Source organism: Malus domestica, chromosome 10 (assembly GCF_042453785.1).
Source record: "Malus domestica chromosome 10, GDT2T_hap1".
NCBI classification, from domain to species: Eukaryota; Viridiplantae; Streptophyta; class Magnoliopsida; order Rosales; family Rosaceae; genus Malus; species Malus domestica.
The window spans coordinates 13,479,803-13,496,926 of NC_091670.1; the positions used below are offsets into that span (position 1 = coordinate 13,479,803).

General features: G+C 39.5%; 1 protein-coding gene across 1 annotated transcript; it reads right to left on the reverse strand.

Annotated features, from left to right (window-relative positions):
- Positions 1-12,648: 12,648 nt before the first annotated feature.
- On the reverse strand, positions 12,649-13,936 carry LOC103439178 (probable carboxylesterase 12). Its single transcript, XM_008377726.4, has one exon. The coding sequence runs from the start codon at positions 13,792-13,794 to the stop codon at positions 12,856-12,858; it is 939 nt and encodes a 312-aa protein (XP_008375948.1). The 5' UTR covers positions 13,795-13,936; the 3' UTR covers positions 12,649-12,855.
- Between the last annotated feature and the right edge of the window lie 3,188 nt (positions 13,937-17,124).

Below are 17,124 nucleotides of genomic sequence, written 5' to 3' on the forward strand. Positions count from 1 at the left end.
TACATTTCTGGGAAAGTATACAGGTTTTACGGAGAGGGGTTACAACGTTTTGAGAAATGTTTGGATTTGGAAAAGAATTGTTTTACTGACCACTCAATTTTGGTTTTGCGCCCCTCCAGGTTCAGGAATCACAAAGGTGTGGTGACTACGAGGAATTCGACGGTGTTCTGACAGATTGGACAAAATTAGGACTCACCTTCGGGTGTATCAATTTAAATTGTATCTTAAAGCTTCCGTACTGTGCAAATGGTTACGTCACTCTCACGTGACGGCCAGCATGCCCTCCTTCGGGACGGGGTGTGTCAACAACACCCTTTTTATTTTGATCTCTTAATATGAAAACCAATTATAAATTTGTGAAAATGATTTCTAAATATTAGTCTTTACCAAGTGACAAGATCGATGTTAGCAAGGTAGCGAGTATGAGCAGTCGTTTGGAATATAAATGGTACTTGTGCATATTTAATTTTTAAAGAAGATGATATATATATATATATATATATATATATATATATATATATATATTTGTTGAAGAAACGATAATATCTATATGAAGGGGTTGGAGAAGTGGGTTAAGTTTCACACTAAGTTAAGCATAATGTGGTTCAAATTTGTCTTTAGTGAAAATTGAATTTAAGACCTCCCACTTATAAGTAAAGAGAAATACTATTAAATTGTAGTACTAAATGACGTAATGAAAATGAATTAGTCTTTGCCATTTTCTTTCTCCCTTTCGATTTTATTCATTATCTTATATACATAGATTAGCACCAGTGGCGGATTCAAGATCTTGGCATAGGGTGGTCTCAATCAGTGTTCTAAAATTTGGCCTAGGCACTAGGCGGTGAAGGTCCGCCCCGATTTTGGGCAAATCGTTTCGAAAAATTGGTCTGGAGCTAGGCTGTCCTAGGCGGCTCTTAGGCGGAGGGCTAGGCGGCACCCTAGGAGGTCCTAGGCGGTTTTTTAGAATGTGAATGGAAAATCATGATCTTTAGCTCTAAAAGGCTCCATCAATATATATGTTCTTTAGACCTCATCTCGAATATTTGGAGGATAATCCCTTTTATTTGTCTACCAAAATAAAAACTGAGTACAACTACATAATGTATAATTCTTGTCATGAATGCAAAACTATCAAAACTCTTGAGATTTACATAGATAAACACTATGTTGATCACTTGAGTGACAAGTCCTCAGAAAATGCACTAATAAATAAACCAGGCTCCCCGAGAAAAACTTGCATAACCCTAATTAGGGTTTTGGCATCAAAATGAAGAATGGAAGACATTTGCAAACCTAGAGGCTAATCCCTAATGCCAACAAAGATACAAGCCCAATAGGTTAGTAAGCAAGAAGGATAGCGATGAGGAGGGTAAGTTAAAAGTTTATTTTTATTTTTTTTGCAGAAGTTAAAAGTTTATTACTGGTTGGAAAAGTTGAGGAATCCCACTTAATTTAATCTTTTCCTTTTTATTAAAGTCTCTAAATTGTTAGCCCATCACATGGAGTCTAAGGGATGTCCAATCACAATGAAATGCAGTCAACAATGCTTTTTAAAAAAAAAATTATTGGCTTGGCTCAAAACGGTGCGTTTTGGCCAAGTCATTCCAAGTCATTTTAAAACAAAAAAGTCATATTCTTTCTCCTCCTGCAACAAAACAAGCAGTGAATCGGCAGCCATGGCTGCTATTCTCCACCACCATAGCCCAGACTTGGGTGGTCCTCGGAGGTTTCAATAGCCCCTTATGTGAGCTTCTAGGTGGTCCTCAGACCATCTTGGTCCCTTAGTAGATCCGCCCCTGATTAACACACATATGTGCACATGTGCAATCACACATTTAATTACTTGAAAATCAGTCTCCCATTGGAAGATATATCCTCCCTCTCATATCATACATCATGCATGACGCCAGAGATTTTCCTCGCTTGATCTTACACGTGTAGCTCTATAAATAAACACAAAACTTGCATCGTGCATGAGTTTTGCAACTTCAATTTATAACGTCCAACTGCTGCCGGCTCAAAAGTTGTTAAGAAAATGTATATTAGACAACTACCAATACCAACTCCTGGACTATATATTATTCTCTCCTTAGTTTTGTACTTTTCAAGAATACTGATTCTCGTACGTCATGTTTTTTTCCTTTTCCTTTTACACAAACGTCTTGCTTATATAAATAATATATACCATATCAGATACTGACAAGTCTATTCAACCAAATTGAAAAATAACAAGAATTGTCTGCCCTCCCAGTTCCGGTGCCCTCTCGTGCCCTCCTGTTTTGTGTGGTCACGGTTAAGCCACGTCAACATTTTATATTGTTTTTTTATAGAGATAATAAGACAAAAATGAATAGTAATATAAAATGTTGACGTGGCTTAACCGTGATTACACAAACAGAAGGGCACAGAAGGGCATCAGAAGTGGGAGGACAAACAATTCTTGTCCATTGAAAAATATTTAAATGGTGAACAAGACAGGGCACTTTCAAGAGCATGTCTGCTAACTAATTAAAATATAGGGTGAATTGTCAATTTGATCTTTAAATTATCACTTAAATAAAAATTAGATTTCTAATTTTTTTCTTCCAGTAAAATCAGTACTTAAATTATAAAATTCTACCAATTAATATTATATTCGAAATTACTATAGTCATTTTTTCTTCAATTTAAGTTACGTTACTTGCATGTGATACACATTGAATGATATAATGATAATTTTTCATAAAGAAATAGTGTTAGGAGTTAAATTTAGAGAGTAAATTAGAAGTTACATTCACAACATATATAAAACGTTAAGGGCTTATAGGCGAGAAAATGATGGTATTACACTCTAAAGTATGTCAAATGACTTAAGTTGACAAACAAGTGGATAAAATAGTTTTTTAATGAATTTAGTGACTTATTTTACCATAAAAATAATTGAGAAACCTAATTTTTACTGAGGTGATAGTTCAATGACTAAATCGATACTTCATCCTAAAATATATACTCCATAAAGAGAATGTGCGCTGAAGAATGAGAGGGTCAGTCATGAAGTGGTGCTTGCTTATTGTCAGGCCGATTTCTACAAGCTTGGCTTTGTAGACCATATCTAAGGTAGGGTGTTGGATATGAGTTTTCCAAGAAGGATTTCGAGTCTTACTTAATTTCTTCAGTTTATTTGCTTGACTTTTTGTTTGAGGCTGCCATTGGTGGGGCAGTTGAGGGTCTGTCTGTCTAGGAAAGGGTAGATGAGGATAAGCTGATGAAAGCTTTGACTACTGAGAATGGCATGGCTGTTGAAAGTGTGGTAGTCAAGGAACCAATGGTTGCGGAGCCTGCTGATGAGTAGTCTTTTTGCTTATACTTAGAAATTTTCTTTTTTTCTTTTTTGTTCTGCTTTATTTGAACCTTCTAGGCCTTCAAGCCAGTTTATCAATTTGCTAAAAATTTGATCAACTGATTTCCTCGCTTTACTTTATCTTTGCTAGTTCGCCATGTTGTTTGCAAAACTTTACCATAGAACGGGCGGTTGGGTGAGCTGCTTTGCCGAAGTAATCGATCTCACGTCGTCACTTAGGTTTCAGTTTTGGCTTCGGGGCTTCGGGAGCTTTGATTGCTTGAGGCGACCTACAAAACTTTGTCGTTTGATAGGCATTTGGGTAGGCTACTTTGATAGAGTAGTCGATCTCACGTCGTCACTATAGGTTTTAGTCTTAGCTTTGATGCTTAAAGAGCTTTACCTACACGAGGCTATGTGCAAAATTTCTAACTTATAGATCTGAAGGCCGAACGCGTGGCTTTTGTAGAAAGTAGACGAGTCCGCATAGCTACTATAGTCGTGAACTTCGATTTCAGAGGCTTCACGAACCTGGGCCTTCCCAAGGCTGATTGTGAAATTTTTAACTTATAGAGCTAGTGGTCGGACACAAGGCTTAGCTTTAACAGCTTCATGGGCCTTGACAACTTTGACAGCTTCATGGGCCTTGGCCCTCCCAGGCGGGCGTAAACTATCATGCGGAAGCACTACTTTTTAATAAGCAGACGGTTCTGTGTAGTCATAGTAGGCGTAAGTCTCGGCTTACAAATTACCTAGGGCTACTAGCTGTTGGGTTGTTGGCCAAGTGCCTTACTTACAAAAGCAGGATACCCACGTGACCACTTTAGGCGTTAGCCCTAGCTCTTAGAGGTTTCTCCGAGGTACTGGTCATTTGATCTTCTAAGCTGCGTGAAGCTCGATATGGATCTCTTGGACAACATTGGGACTGATTTCCCATTGACTAGAATTGCAACAGTTTAGAGTCGAGTTTATGTTAGTTTAGAGCCGAGTTTATGTTCATAACGATTGCACGTCATAGGCGGACCATCTAGTCACGCGAATCTTTCATAGGCATGGATTCTACACTTGGCGTCTCTTCTGGTTAGAGACCGGGCTCCCGCATAATTGAATCCTTTAGTCTGCTAAGGCTTTTTAGGTAAAAGACTATTGTGGCCAATTCAGGGAGTGTCTTGACGCAGGTAGTCGAAGCCTTTAGGGTAACTGAGCAGTCAAACAACTCATCCACATCTAGATATTTTGGAGTAGTGTATCACCTCATAAGAAAGCATACGACATGTCTGCTAAGGCATGTGCGTCTTCTGCTTTGGCAGAGGTAGTCAGTTGGTAGATTTATACATTTTGGCCCAAGCTTGTATATAATTCCTTTAATCTTCATTAAAAATAAAGAAATGTATTAACTTTGCTTGAAGGCAGAAATAACATAACAACTAATAATTCTCTGTGTGCGAGGTCTTGTTCATCGAGCTACTTAAGTCTTCGAACTTTATTTTTCTTAAACAAGGTCCAAGGAATGGTGGGAGGTCACACATATTACTTTCTTATATTATAGGCATTCCACTACTTTTCGATATCTTTGTCGCTCAGAGTAGTGAGGTGAAGCACATACCTTCTTAGATAGGATCTATCTTTTTGGAGCCTTCCCGGTGGGTGATTGTGAAGGCTTTTCTGAAGACTAAATCTCCTGGCTGGAACTACTGGATCTTCACCTACTTGTTGTAGTTGGAGATGAGCTGCTGTTAGTAAGCCGAAATGCAGGTGATAACCTTTTCACGCTCTTCCTCTACCAAGCCTAAGTTTATGGCCATCTATTTCTTGTTCTACTCGAAATTCGGCAGTACAGTGCTGATGCTAGGCATCGCGACATTGGGAGCAATGATTTCCTCATAGCTAAATTCCATATAAAAAGGAGTTTCACCAGTTGCTCGTCGCTTGGTGGTGTGATATGCCCATAGAACATTGGAGAGCTTGTCTGGCCACTTGTCCTTCTTGTCTAAGAATGACTTCTTGAGGCAGTTGAGAATGGTCTTGTTAGACGGCTTAGCCTACCCATTACCCTAAGGATATCGGGTCATGAATGTCTTAGCCTACCCTTTACCACAAACTACAGGACATTATCTGTGACGAAGGAATAAGGGATGCCGAAGCGGTAAATGATATTCTTCCTTATGAAGGGCTCTATGTTTGTCTGGGTAGTTATGGTCATGGGTTTGGCTTTGACCCATTTTATGAAGTAGTCGATCATTACGATCATCATGCATCTGCCCCCAGTAGCAGGCGACATGGGTCCCTATAGGTCAATCGCCTACTGCATGAATGGCTAAGAGCTCATCTATAGGTAGAGTTCACTGCATGAATGTCTAAGAGCTCGTCTGTGTTAAGAGCTTTTTGCGCTAGGGAATGACCTCCAAAGTGGTTTTCACAAACGTCTTATTGGATTGAGCTAAGAATCTTCAAGTCTTCAAGGCGATAAGCAGCAGAGATATAGTCTTAAGAATGATATGTGAGCAGGTATGCCATTCCACATGTAGTAGCATGCTGCCTTCGTTTAGAGCTTCCTATACTCTAGTCTGTTTGAAAGAAGCATTCCATTTTCTATGTAGTTGATGATAGGATCTTGTTAACTCGGAGTTATGTTGATCTGAGCCACCTCGACTGCTAGTGTTGCATCTATGCTCGGCTTATCCAAGTACCCAATTAGAATAGAGATTTTGAGCTTATGGTTTAAGGCAGAGCCTAAGCCTGCTTGTGTGTTTATGTGGGCGTTTTCTGCTTGTAGAACCTAAGTGAATGTGTACACCTAAAACGTCGCGAGCTGCTCTCGTACCTTCTTGAATATCGGGCCATCCTTGAATGCTTTGTTGCGTACTCCCTTGAAGTTTAATTGATGATCAGTTAGGAATCAAAATAGATTGCAAGCTTCTTCACCACTAGGTATTTTGCTAATCAGAGACCTACTAGTAGGGTTTCATACTCTGCTTCGTTGTTTGATACTTTGAAGCTTAGAGTGATTGCCTACTTCTGCATGGAACCGTTCGAGGTAGTGAGAACTAGACCTGCTGCTGATCCTTGGTAGTTGGATGATCCGTTGATATGTAAGTACCAGAAATCTCCTCTAGGTGAGGCTAATGCAGCTACGGCATGCTCGACTGCCTCTAGGGCATTTCTGGGCTGAGTTACAGCGTCATTTAGGCTTGGGGTGAATTCTGCTATGAAGTCTGCCAATGCCTGGGCCTTTATCGCCATGTAGGGTTGGTATGCAAAGCTGTATTAACCAAGTTTCAATGTCCACTTCATCACTTACTCAGAAGCATCTTGACCATGCAAAACTGATCATAAAGGGTACTGGTGACGATGATCGGATGTCCTTGAAAGTAAGGTCTCAGCTTTTGAGCTGCAGTAACTAGTATAAAGGAAGAGCTCACTACTATCTCTGATACTGCAAGATAGATGTATAGGTTATCCGCTACTTCTGGTTTAAATAGTAGAGAATGTGATGTCAGGTACTTCTTTAGGTCCTGAAATGCTTTCTTGCACTCATCGTCCCATTAGTTTCTCTACACTTTCTTGATTGCCTTGAAAAAAGACTTGCATCAGTTGGTGGGTCACAAGAGGGAATGATTGAGGGCAGCTACTCATCCAGTCAGACTTGAGATCTCCTTCAGATTTGTGGGAGATTTCATGTCCAAGATTAATTTGATTTTCCTTGGATGAGCTTCGGATTCTCGTTGGGTTACAGGGTACCCTAAGACCTGGTTTGAAGATACTCCAAAAGTGCATTTGGTGGGGTTGAGCTTAATTTTGTACTCTTTGAGGATGTTGAAAGTCTCTACCAAAATGTTAATGTGGTCTAACTGCTGCTTGTTTTTCGCCATGATGTCATCAATGTAGACTTCCATGGTTACTCCAATCTGCTTTTTGAACATCATGTTTACAAGTCGTTGGTACGTAGCTCCTATGTTCTTAAGGCCAAATGGCATAACCTTGTAGCAGTATATGCTTCGCTAGATCACGGATGTCATTTTTTCCTTGTCAAGCTCATACATGGCAATCATGTAGCCTGAGTATGTAGAATAGGATTTTCTAATACTCGATCGAGGTCATGACTCCAATCTTCACTAGCCAAGGTACCCAAAAATCTCGTTGGGGGAAATGAGGCGTTGACAATCATGAAGGTCTGTGATAAGACAATTGAAGAATTGGTTACATCGAACGTGATCGTGCCAATAGTAGTTGAGGTGAGCCCATTGAATCCGGTCAAGACCTCTGCTTTGCGTCTGATTATGTATTCCAGACCCATCTTCTGGATGACTGACAATTGTAGAATGCTGATTACATTGCCATTATCCACCATAATCCTATAAACAATGGCGTGGGCCAGTTGAACAGATATCACTATGGCGTCATCATGGGGAAAGTCTACTCCCTCAGCATTCTTCTTGGCAAAGTTAACAATTAGTCCAAGTACAGCATCTACGGCTTGAACCTAGAAGATTGATCTCGCCTGCTGGATCTTCCACTTCTTAGAATTGTTGATGGCGTCTAGATACTTAAATTCGACAAAGATGTCATTGATTTAGATTGTCTTGGTGTACACCTTGGGCACTGAGCCTTTTTTCACTTGGGATCGATCTCTGTGTCTACTTTATGGCTTTTTTTTTTTTCCATTGAGCTGCTTGTCGCTCGTCTTCTTTTGAGCTAGCTCTAGGTTTTTGCGCGGCTGTTCAGGTGGCTTCTAGGAGCACTTGGCTTTACCCCATAGCAAGTGATTTTCTACCAAAGCATAAGAATCTACCAGGGTCAAGTTCTCACCCATGATTAGCTCTCCAAAAGAAGGGCTGATCTGTTAGGGGCTATTTCCTAAAGGTCGAGCTTACAAAGTTATCATTTCATTCAACGATCTTCATCTTCTCCACCTTGAATCACTTGATGTATGTGCATAGTGACTTATTCGGGTCCTTGTTAATGTTGAATCAATGGTCAGACTTCTTTTTGATCCAGCGATATGATGAATATTCCTTGGTGAAAACCAAGGAAAGTTCGTTGAAGTTCCAGATTAAGCATAGCGGTAATGTCGTGGCAAAGATTTTGCATATGAGAGCGTTTTTGTTGTCGTAGAGGGTCATGGCGCTACAGTAGTGCATCAACTATTGTCCCGATCTTCATCTCCCTTGAAGAAGGTGAAATATGGCCGGTAAAACTTCCTCAGTGGAGCTATCTGCTCAATCTCGTCCATGAATGGTAACCTGCTTATGTTGGCCACATATCTCTAAAAGGCATTGTCGATGGTTTAAATGCGCTGGAATTCACACAGATGCTCTTCTATGAGCCTTTATACTTGTTCCTAGATTTGTCTCTAGTAGGGCAGATGAGCCTCATGTTGCCTTCGATGTTACCTTGTTGGTCTATGTTGTTTTTCTGCATGTCCTGCTGGTCTATGTCGTGATAACAGTGCACGTGGTTCATTTCCGGCTAGTGAGCGAGCTACTCGCAGTCCCGCTTGGCAGGGTGTTGCCAGTGAAACTCTAGCTAGACTGCTCTCGTGCTCTCATCGGTCTGTCTTTACAACTACCTAGTTTGGTGCCTTATAGAAGGTTCTCTTTGTGGGCTTAACCTCGTATGGACGATTCACCTAGAATGTCCGGAGTGCTCATCGAAGTGTGGACCTAACCTCGAATGCACACTGACTCATGAGCCGAGTCAGGAATGAATGCTTCTTTACGCATTGAAGTGGGAAAAGATATTTTCTTGAGGGCCAAACTCTAAAGCATGGTTCATGACGAGCTAAGCGATTGCTTGTTGGGATGTCGATAGAACAAGTCACGGTCATCTACCCTTGTCTTGCTTCAGGACACCTTGTATCGGGCGCGCTGTGCCTCGATACGCTCAAGGAATTGATTCACCAAGGTGGTCTGCTGGGCGAGGGTGTTGGTTAAGTCAACGACCATCCAAGGTAGGTGATGTTCAACATTTAGATTGGAAGAGTATGGATGATGGTTGTCTCTATATGTGGTGGAAGTGTAATGGACTGCATGTATGAAACTCATACTTGAAATGGGCATTCTTGTAGAAAAATAGGATGAAAATATACCTGAATCGATTGTTGGTCTGGAGGTCAAAATCTGGATTGACTGAAATGGCCTTAGATCGAACTGGGCCATGAGGCGTGCACGGAGATGTGATGGGGTCGCATGTGGGTTAGTTGGCCTTGGGTTTGCGCTGCACGCTAGGCCGGTACCTGCTCCCATATGTCTAGGTTTGAAGTGCCTAGGCTCACTAGTTGGTAGTAAAGCCTGCTGCTGTAGTAGGCTGGGCTTGCTATGATAACTGTCACATTTTGGGTCTCCTGCCCAAGGTCCATGGCTGCCCTAGCAATGTTGTGGGTTGTTGCAGCATGCACCTAGGCCTTGGCTTGGGTTGCTACTACTGTAATGGTCTTAGTCGTTGGCTGCAATGTGGTGGCCACGACGGTGAGGCTAAGTTGTCGTCTCCACTCTCTGATCCAAATGTTTGAACATACAGCGTTCCGTTCTTCGTGGTTTCTGAATTTCATACCATGTATCATTTCTTCGGGGATTGATAAATAAACTTTTCTAGGAAAAATGAATTGATACGACATGTGAGAAATTCAACGTAACAGAAAAGTCTAAAAACCAAATGCGAGAGTTTTCTTCGAGTATTTGAATTAGTTCTTAACGAAAACACCAATTTGTCGATGCAAACTTGCATCTCTTCTGGTTTTGACGAAAATGCACCTGCAAAACAAACAACACCTTTGATCAAAGACCAAAGCCTCCCGCGCCCACAAGGTTTAGGGGCAGGGGTGGTTAGGCCAATAGATATCCGCTGCCTAAGTTAGTTTCTCTCAAAAGAGTAAGTGTTTAGGGCTGACATCCTATTGGCCAAGGTTTATGAAAAGAATATTATCAAGATATTAAATAGAAAATAATATCTTGAGATAATGGTGTAAATATCCCTAATTGATTTAAATGGGTTACTTACTTGAATGAAGTCGATCTTCAAGTGAGCTGCTGGCAATCGTATTCAGATGGATGGACCTTCAGGGGTCCTGAGCTGTACGTGGGAGTATCTGAGTAATATGCCCATTTAATGAGGGCAATCTTTAATTTGCCCACTTAATAAGGGCAATATTATCTTTCTTCAACAAAAGTCCACGTGTCGCTTTTTTTGGGGTTATTTTAGGCTCCACTAATAGCTCTCTATGTTTTTCTATTTATTGTTTGCATACACTTGTTTGTATATTAACCTGCCTAAATTTTTGGTTTCGATGGTTTACAAAGTTACAACTTTTGCCCCTACATTATTTTCTTTGGCAATTATTATATCACATTAAATACATATCATTTTAGTCATTCAACATATTCACAAAAAATTTATATAAAAGTTTACCAAACACTCACGATGTTTTTTTTTTTTTGTTAAAAACACTTTTACAAAAAAAAAAAAGGTTTACTAAATACTCACAACTTTATTTCACACTTATTTATTCTCACAGTACAACAGAAACAGTTTTTTTTTATTATTTTATTTTATTTTATTTTATTTTTATTTTTTTAAGAGCAATACCAAACTTGTCCCAAATGAATTAATTGTGTGTTTACGTAAGGGGAATAAGGGGAATAAAACGAGGGGAATGGGAATTGCACACAATCCAACTGATTCAAGTGTTTACCAACACTTGGGGGAATGAAAGCATCTGTGGGACCCACTTAAAATGGGAATTAGGTTACCAATTTTTCCGAAATTGGATTACCGAACAATGGGTAATAATTCAACTCCAGAAGAAAGCCTCAATCCGGAATAAACTTTTCTACCCCAAACTACCCTTCTCTCTTCTACCTCTATCTCTACTTCTCTCTGTCAAAGAAAGATTATACAGATTTCATGGCTTGTGGGATTGTGCAGGTTTCATGACCAAAATCAGAAGGGAAGAAGATAGGAGATTTTGGATTTCAATTTTGATCTTACGTCGGTTGGCAATGACCAAAATCAATTTGATTCATCCACCGACTTGATCTTGTTGCGACCCGAATTAAACATTTACAAAATCAAGAATAAGTGGAGAGAGATGAATTTGTAGGAGGGAGAGAGAGAACGCAAGGGGAGCCGGTTGGTGGTGACATGCGAGGTGGCTAGTGGTTACAGGAAAGGCGGTGGCTATGGGTTAAAGGGTGGGGAAGAGGGATTGGGTCAAGATAGAAAATGAAAATATGGGAAAGATAGAGATGGGGTAGTAGAGGTCTCAACAAAATATTAGAAAATCAAAATATGAAAGTTTACTTAAAAAAAAAAAGTACTCTCTGTACTAAAAAAATAATTAAAAGTAATTAGCATATAAAATATATTAGTTAAAATAGGGGTATTTTAGCAATTACATTAGTTTTTATTCCGATTCATGTGAATTAGTAAACAATTTTAATAGATCAATGTCATTTCTATTTCGATTCCAGATAGTTTAAGTAAACAACTTCCACATAAATCTAATTTTGATTCCACCTCATTTCAATTCCTCTTCAATTCAATTCATCCTTAATTCAATTCCCCTAAAACTGATTAAGGATTAGTAAATGAGCTATAAAATTTACAACACACCCATTCTAAAAGTCATGTTTCGTCCTTTGCATCAAAGACACGTAGTAACGAAAAAAGGTCCATTGATTTAGGCCATTAGAGGAAAAGAAGCCCAATTGCCACCACCATCACTTTTTCATGATTTCAAGTCCCTCTGCCCTAAATTACTTAGTATATCCCCAAGCCTAGCCATGGTTTGGCCGAAAAACGGCTCGAAAGTGGCTGTCATGGTCTCGAGTTAGCCACTTTCGAGCCTTTTTCCAGTCAAACCATGGTGAATTAGCCATCAAGAAACATACCATTCTCTTCGTCTCGTTGAGAAGTATGATTTTCATTTTTGAATCACTCGATTTCGTTTAGTAATGAAGAAGTTATGAACGTTTAAAGTTTACGTTTTCCAGTTTTTCCTCGGAGCAGTCACTTTTCAGGCTATTTTTTGGACATCTCTGGCAACTGTTGGGCTTACAAATGGGTATAATCTTGTTCTATACTTTCCTATCTTCATTTTGATATATTATGGGTCGAATTTGGTTAAGAAATGATTGAGTTACGAAGTTTTGAAAATTGCCCAAACTTCCGACCAAGAGCTCCAAGACACTTAACAGAGTTTGTAACGAAAGGACCAAAATAATGGATGGTGGACAATCTCAGGAACCATTTCTATTGATTTTCAATCTCAAGGACCAAAGTGATGTGTTATGCAAAATCTCAAAGAGCATTTTAGCTAAAAAGCCGGATAAAAATGTAGATTTTTATTGTTCAAAAAAGTACATATGTAATATCAGAAAGTTTTAACCAAGAAACATACACACAAAATTGGAAGTTCGTAGTAGTGTACAAGGCATAAAACAAATGAATAAAATATATAGCTGGTGAAACTAATAAAAAAGGGTAAAACAAATGTGTAGTAATGTTTTCGGAGTACCAATAAAATTTCTCTTTTTCTAATTCAAGAAAGAAGAAATCTTTTTCTTCATGGCCACAGCATTCTCACAAGTGGGTTTGAACAAATGAAAGACATGCTCCTCCCCCTTTGATTCTATCACCTCCACAGCCCCACTCCACCCACACTTTCTCAGTGTCTCACCATAATGCCATGCCCTATCTTTCAACCCATCTTTCTCAGCAGCAAAAATCAACACTTTCTCACAACCCAACTCCGCCAGTTTCGGATCCTTACATGGGTTTATAAGCAGATCATCGGATCCACTAGTCGAAGGGTGCACAAAACGCCACATACCAGCCATAAACTCTCTTGTAGCTTCTGGGGTAGTTAACTCTCCCCCGACTGGTTCTGTCCCCCAAAAGTATGGATGTATCAATACAAGCCCAAAGAGCTTAACACCATCCAACCCCTCGGACCCTAATTTCGAAGCCAGGTTGTGTGCTATATTAGCCCCAGCGCTGTCGCCAGCGAAGAACACGCGATGACAATCCGCGTAGTGATTTAGCCAATCTTCAAAGCCGTTCCCATCAAAATGAGAAGCAACCCATTTAACAGCATCCCATGAATCATCGTAAGCAGCCGGAAGAGGGTGCTCTGGGGCAAGCCTATATTCAACAGAGACAGCAACAACATTGGCCTCGGATACTAAGGAGTTGAGGTAGTTGTGATATGTGGGAGAAAAGGCGCTTTCCACACAGAACCCCCCTCCATGGAAGTAAATGAGAAGAGGGAGCTTGTCGGTTGAGTTGGTGGCGGATTTTGGGAGGTAAAGCCTTGCGGATATGGGTGGTTCTTGTGAGATCACGACGTCCTTGGATTGGACACCGATTTGGGGCGTTGATGGAGGGACTGTGGATGTGCCTAAGAGTCTCTCGACTCGACCATCTTTGTATGTTTTGATGAATGGAGAGAGATCATGGGCTACTTCGTTTGTCATGTTTGGATTCAAGGACTAGGAGACAATCGGCATCTTTGGAGGTTACCCGAGCTCTTCTCACCGATATGAAGGTAACTAATAATGGTAAGCAGCTGTCTATTGAATGGAACTGAGGGACTTGATTGCTTTTTAAAGACCATATTACGGTCGTTGCCGATCGTGATGAAAGTCATGCATACATTTTTAGAAAATTCTAATAAATTTATAGAAAATGTAAGGAGACCACTTCTATTGTATGGATAGATAGTTACCGTAGCGTCTTGTGATGGTACAAAAATATTATAAATTTGTGTTCACGTGAAACTATATTATTAACACTGTATGTCACAATATGTAGTTGTACTTTATAAGTTGCTCTTTATCTAGACACAATCGAATAAAACTGGATCTCATATACAATTATAGTACCAAACTATATTAGAGTACATCCACAATGGTGTTATTTGTGTGCATCTAATAAGATTATTGTTCTAACTGAAGTAGAGTTTATTTATATTAGTATGGCCTAATTTTATAATAATATGGTATCTGCCCAACGTCGCTCTAACTTTGTTAGGACGCCAAGGAATTTTCAAAAGGCTGACTGTCTAGGTTCATAATCATTTTTCAAAAGACGGTGCGCCGACTGCCAAACAATTTTCTGACCCAATTTAGAGCCAGTAAACGCTTTAGCATGTGATCAAATTGACAAGTGCTTGCCTAGCTGCACCTGTTGGCTTTTCAAGAGGTCTTTGATTTTGATTTGAGTTAAAACTAATGCGGCGTTTACTTATCAATATTATATTATTCATCGAGAACTAGTAAACTAGGGCACTATCAATTAATATTATTCCTGACTGATCGAATACTCACTCAAACCGTTATATCACTTTTTTTTTCGAATTGCTTCAGTCTTAGAGTGCATGCATCAATTTAATCGAGAGGGTGGTCCATGGTCTAGAACTATTTGATCCAGACACTGTAATATGAGCAACATATTTAGTTTTTTTTTTTTTTTTTTTTTTTTGAAACTACCAAACCGGTAAGGTAGCGGAAATTCACAATGTCCATAACGGGCAAGTACATATCCTCGTAGTCACTCATAGGGCGTTGATAGAAGCTCTGCGCTACAAGGAATGATTTTTATCACGCTATTTCATTTATCTCATTATGCTTCTTTAACCCACTTGTAGCTAACTGTGGCGGTGTAGAAACTAAAGGCCCAATCACCTTGTTTTTCACAAGTAAATCAAGTTCGATCTGGATTGATTATTTACAGTTTGACCAATCTATTCTATGTCGATATTCATCAACGAAACATGGTTTAATGTCATCGATCAACATGATATCAATAGCTACTACATATGTGAATGCATCGTCCCTATCATCTCATTCCTATTTGAAACCTCATCCAAGCTAGCATAATGGATTGAAATCTCTTGATTCTCAAGAGGAGGATTCGTCCTTCAAGGATGCTTCTATAATCTGTAATAACCTCCTCATGCATTGATAGGCGATGGTCAAATTTACACTAGTTTCACTAGATTGTGTAGTTGGCTTCCTCTTCTGCAGTTGTGAACTCATTGAACCATTAAGTCTGCCACGCTTCTAGGTAGGAGCAGATGATTTACTAGTCTCCAATGTATTCGGTTCAGCCATTAGGTGCGGAACTTGCCTTTGGGGGATGTATGATACACTTTAATGGCATCCCATCCCTTTAGGATAGTGGTTCGACGTCCATTAGGTACATCTATCTTTGCAGGCACGCTGGTATATGTGATCTGCTAACATTGGCTAGATTAACAAAAGCATTCGGCATGCTTTGAGAAATGCTCTGAAGATCTTGGATACATCACACTTCAGTTTTAGACTGTGTGATATGGGGATCTAAATAAGACATAATGGGATATGTCCAAGATAATTCGCGTTATTTCTTATCTCCCTCTAACGGTGGGAAGATTGTCTTATAAAAGTGACAATTTGCAAAACGAGTGGAAAAGAGATTGTCTGTCAAAGGGTTCTAAGTATCAAGTAATTGAAGGAGAATCATAACTAACATAGATTACCATCCTTCTCTAAGGACCCATTTTTGTAAGTAAGGGTGACTCAATTAGCACATAGATTGCACAACCAAAGACGGGCAAATGTGAGATGTTGGGCTCGTACTAGCGACCAACTAGAGTGCATAATAAGATTGGGTTGAGATCGGTCTTAGGCGTACCAACATGGCTGTGTGAATTATTGCATGGCCCCAAGCAGATATGTGGAGTTTGGTGCGCATGACCAAAGTCTGAGCAATCAATTGAAGTTGGCTTAATGAATGCTTCTGCTAGGTCATTTTGTGTATAAAACATAGGGTACAAAATGTTCAACTTTAATCACAATAGTCTTGGAATAATCATTGAATGTTTTAAATGTAAATACTCGAGCATTATCCAGTCGAGTCGACTTAATCGGATAACAAAGGTGGTGAACCCTTAGCTTAATAATTTGAGTTAGGAGTTTGGAGAATATAGTGTTTTGTGTGGACAAAAGGGTGTGACCAATGTGTAGAAGTATTAACTTGTACCAGAAAGTATCTAAATGATCCATAAGGTGGTTGAATAGGTCCACAAATGTCCTCTTGAATTCTTTGAAGAAAAGTTGGAGGATATGCTTGGATCTTGTCCGAAGATGGGCACATGAGAAGCTTTCCCAACGAACATGTTTGGCATGTAAAATTCCGATGAATGTCGCCTAAACTTTGGTTAGGGGATGCCCGGTTGAAGTTTTGAGGATATAGCATTTCACAGCTCGACTAGGGTCTCCCAGATGATCATGTCGAACCAAAGTTTTCCAATACAAGCCCAAAATCAGGGCCGACCAAATAGTGGCTTTCAATGAGGCAAATGGTTGTAATGTACAAACCATTCGGAATGTGCTCCATCTTCTCTAGATGCGCTTCTGGCCATATTCATAGGAAGTTATGCAAAGGAATTGAACTCCATTTTCTGTAAAGGTTTTAAAGTGATAATTATTATCCCAAATGTCTTTAAAGCTCAACAACGTTCTTCTAGAAAGTGGTAAATGAAGAGCCTCTTTATTGGTTAATGCAGTACCAATTGACAACATATACGAGTAGTGCCGTACCACTTAATTAGGTTAGATGGACTAAAAAGATTATCAGAGGTGATATTTTAGGTATGAAGTTAGTAAAGATACATATGTTTTTCACGCAAAATGGTGTGTGTGCTTGTACTATCTGCCAAACAACTAACTTCCCACAACATACCTTAAAAAAAATTAATTGAATTGGTTACAAGTATAAGAAATTTAAAATGTTTGTTCATTTAGTTAATCATCTAGGAAATA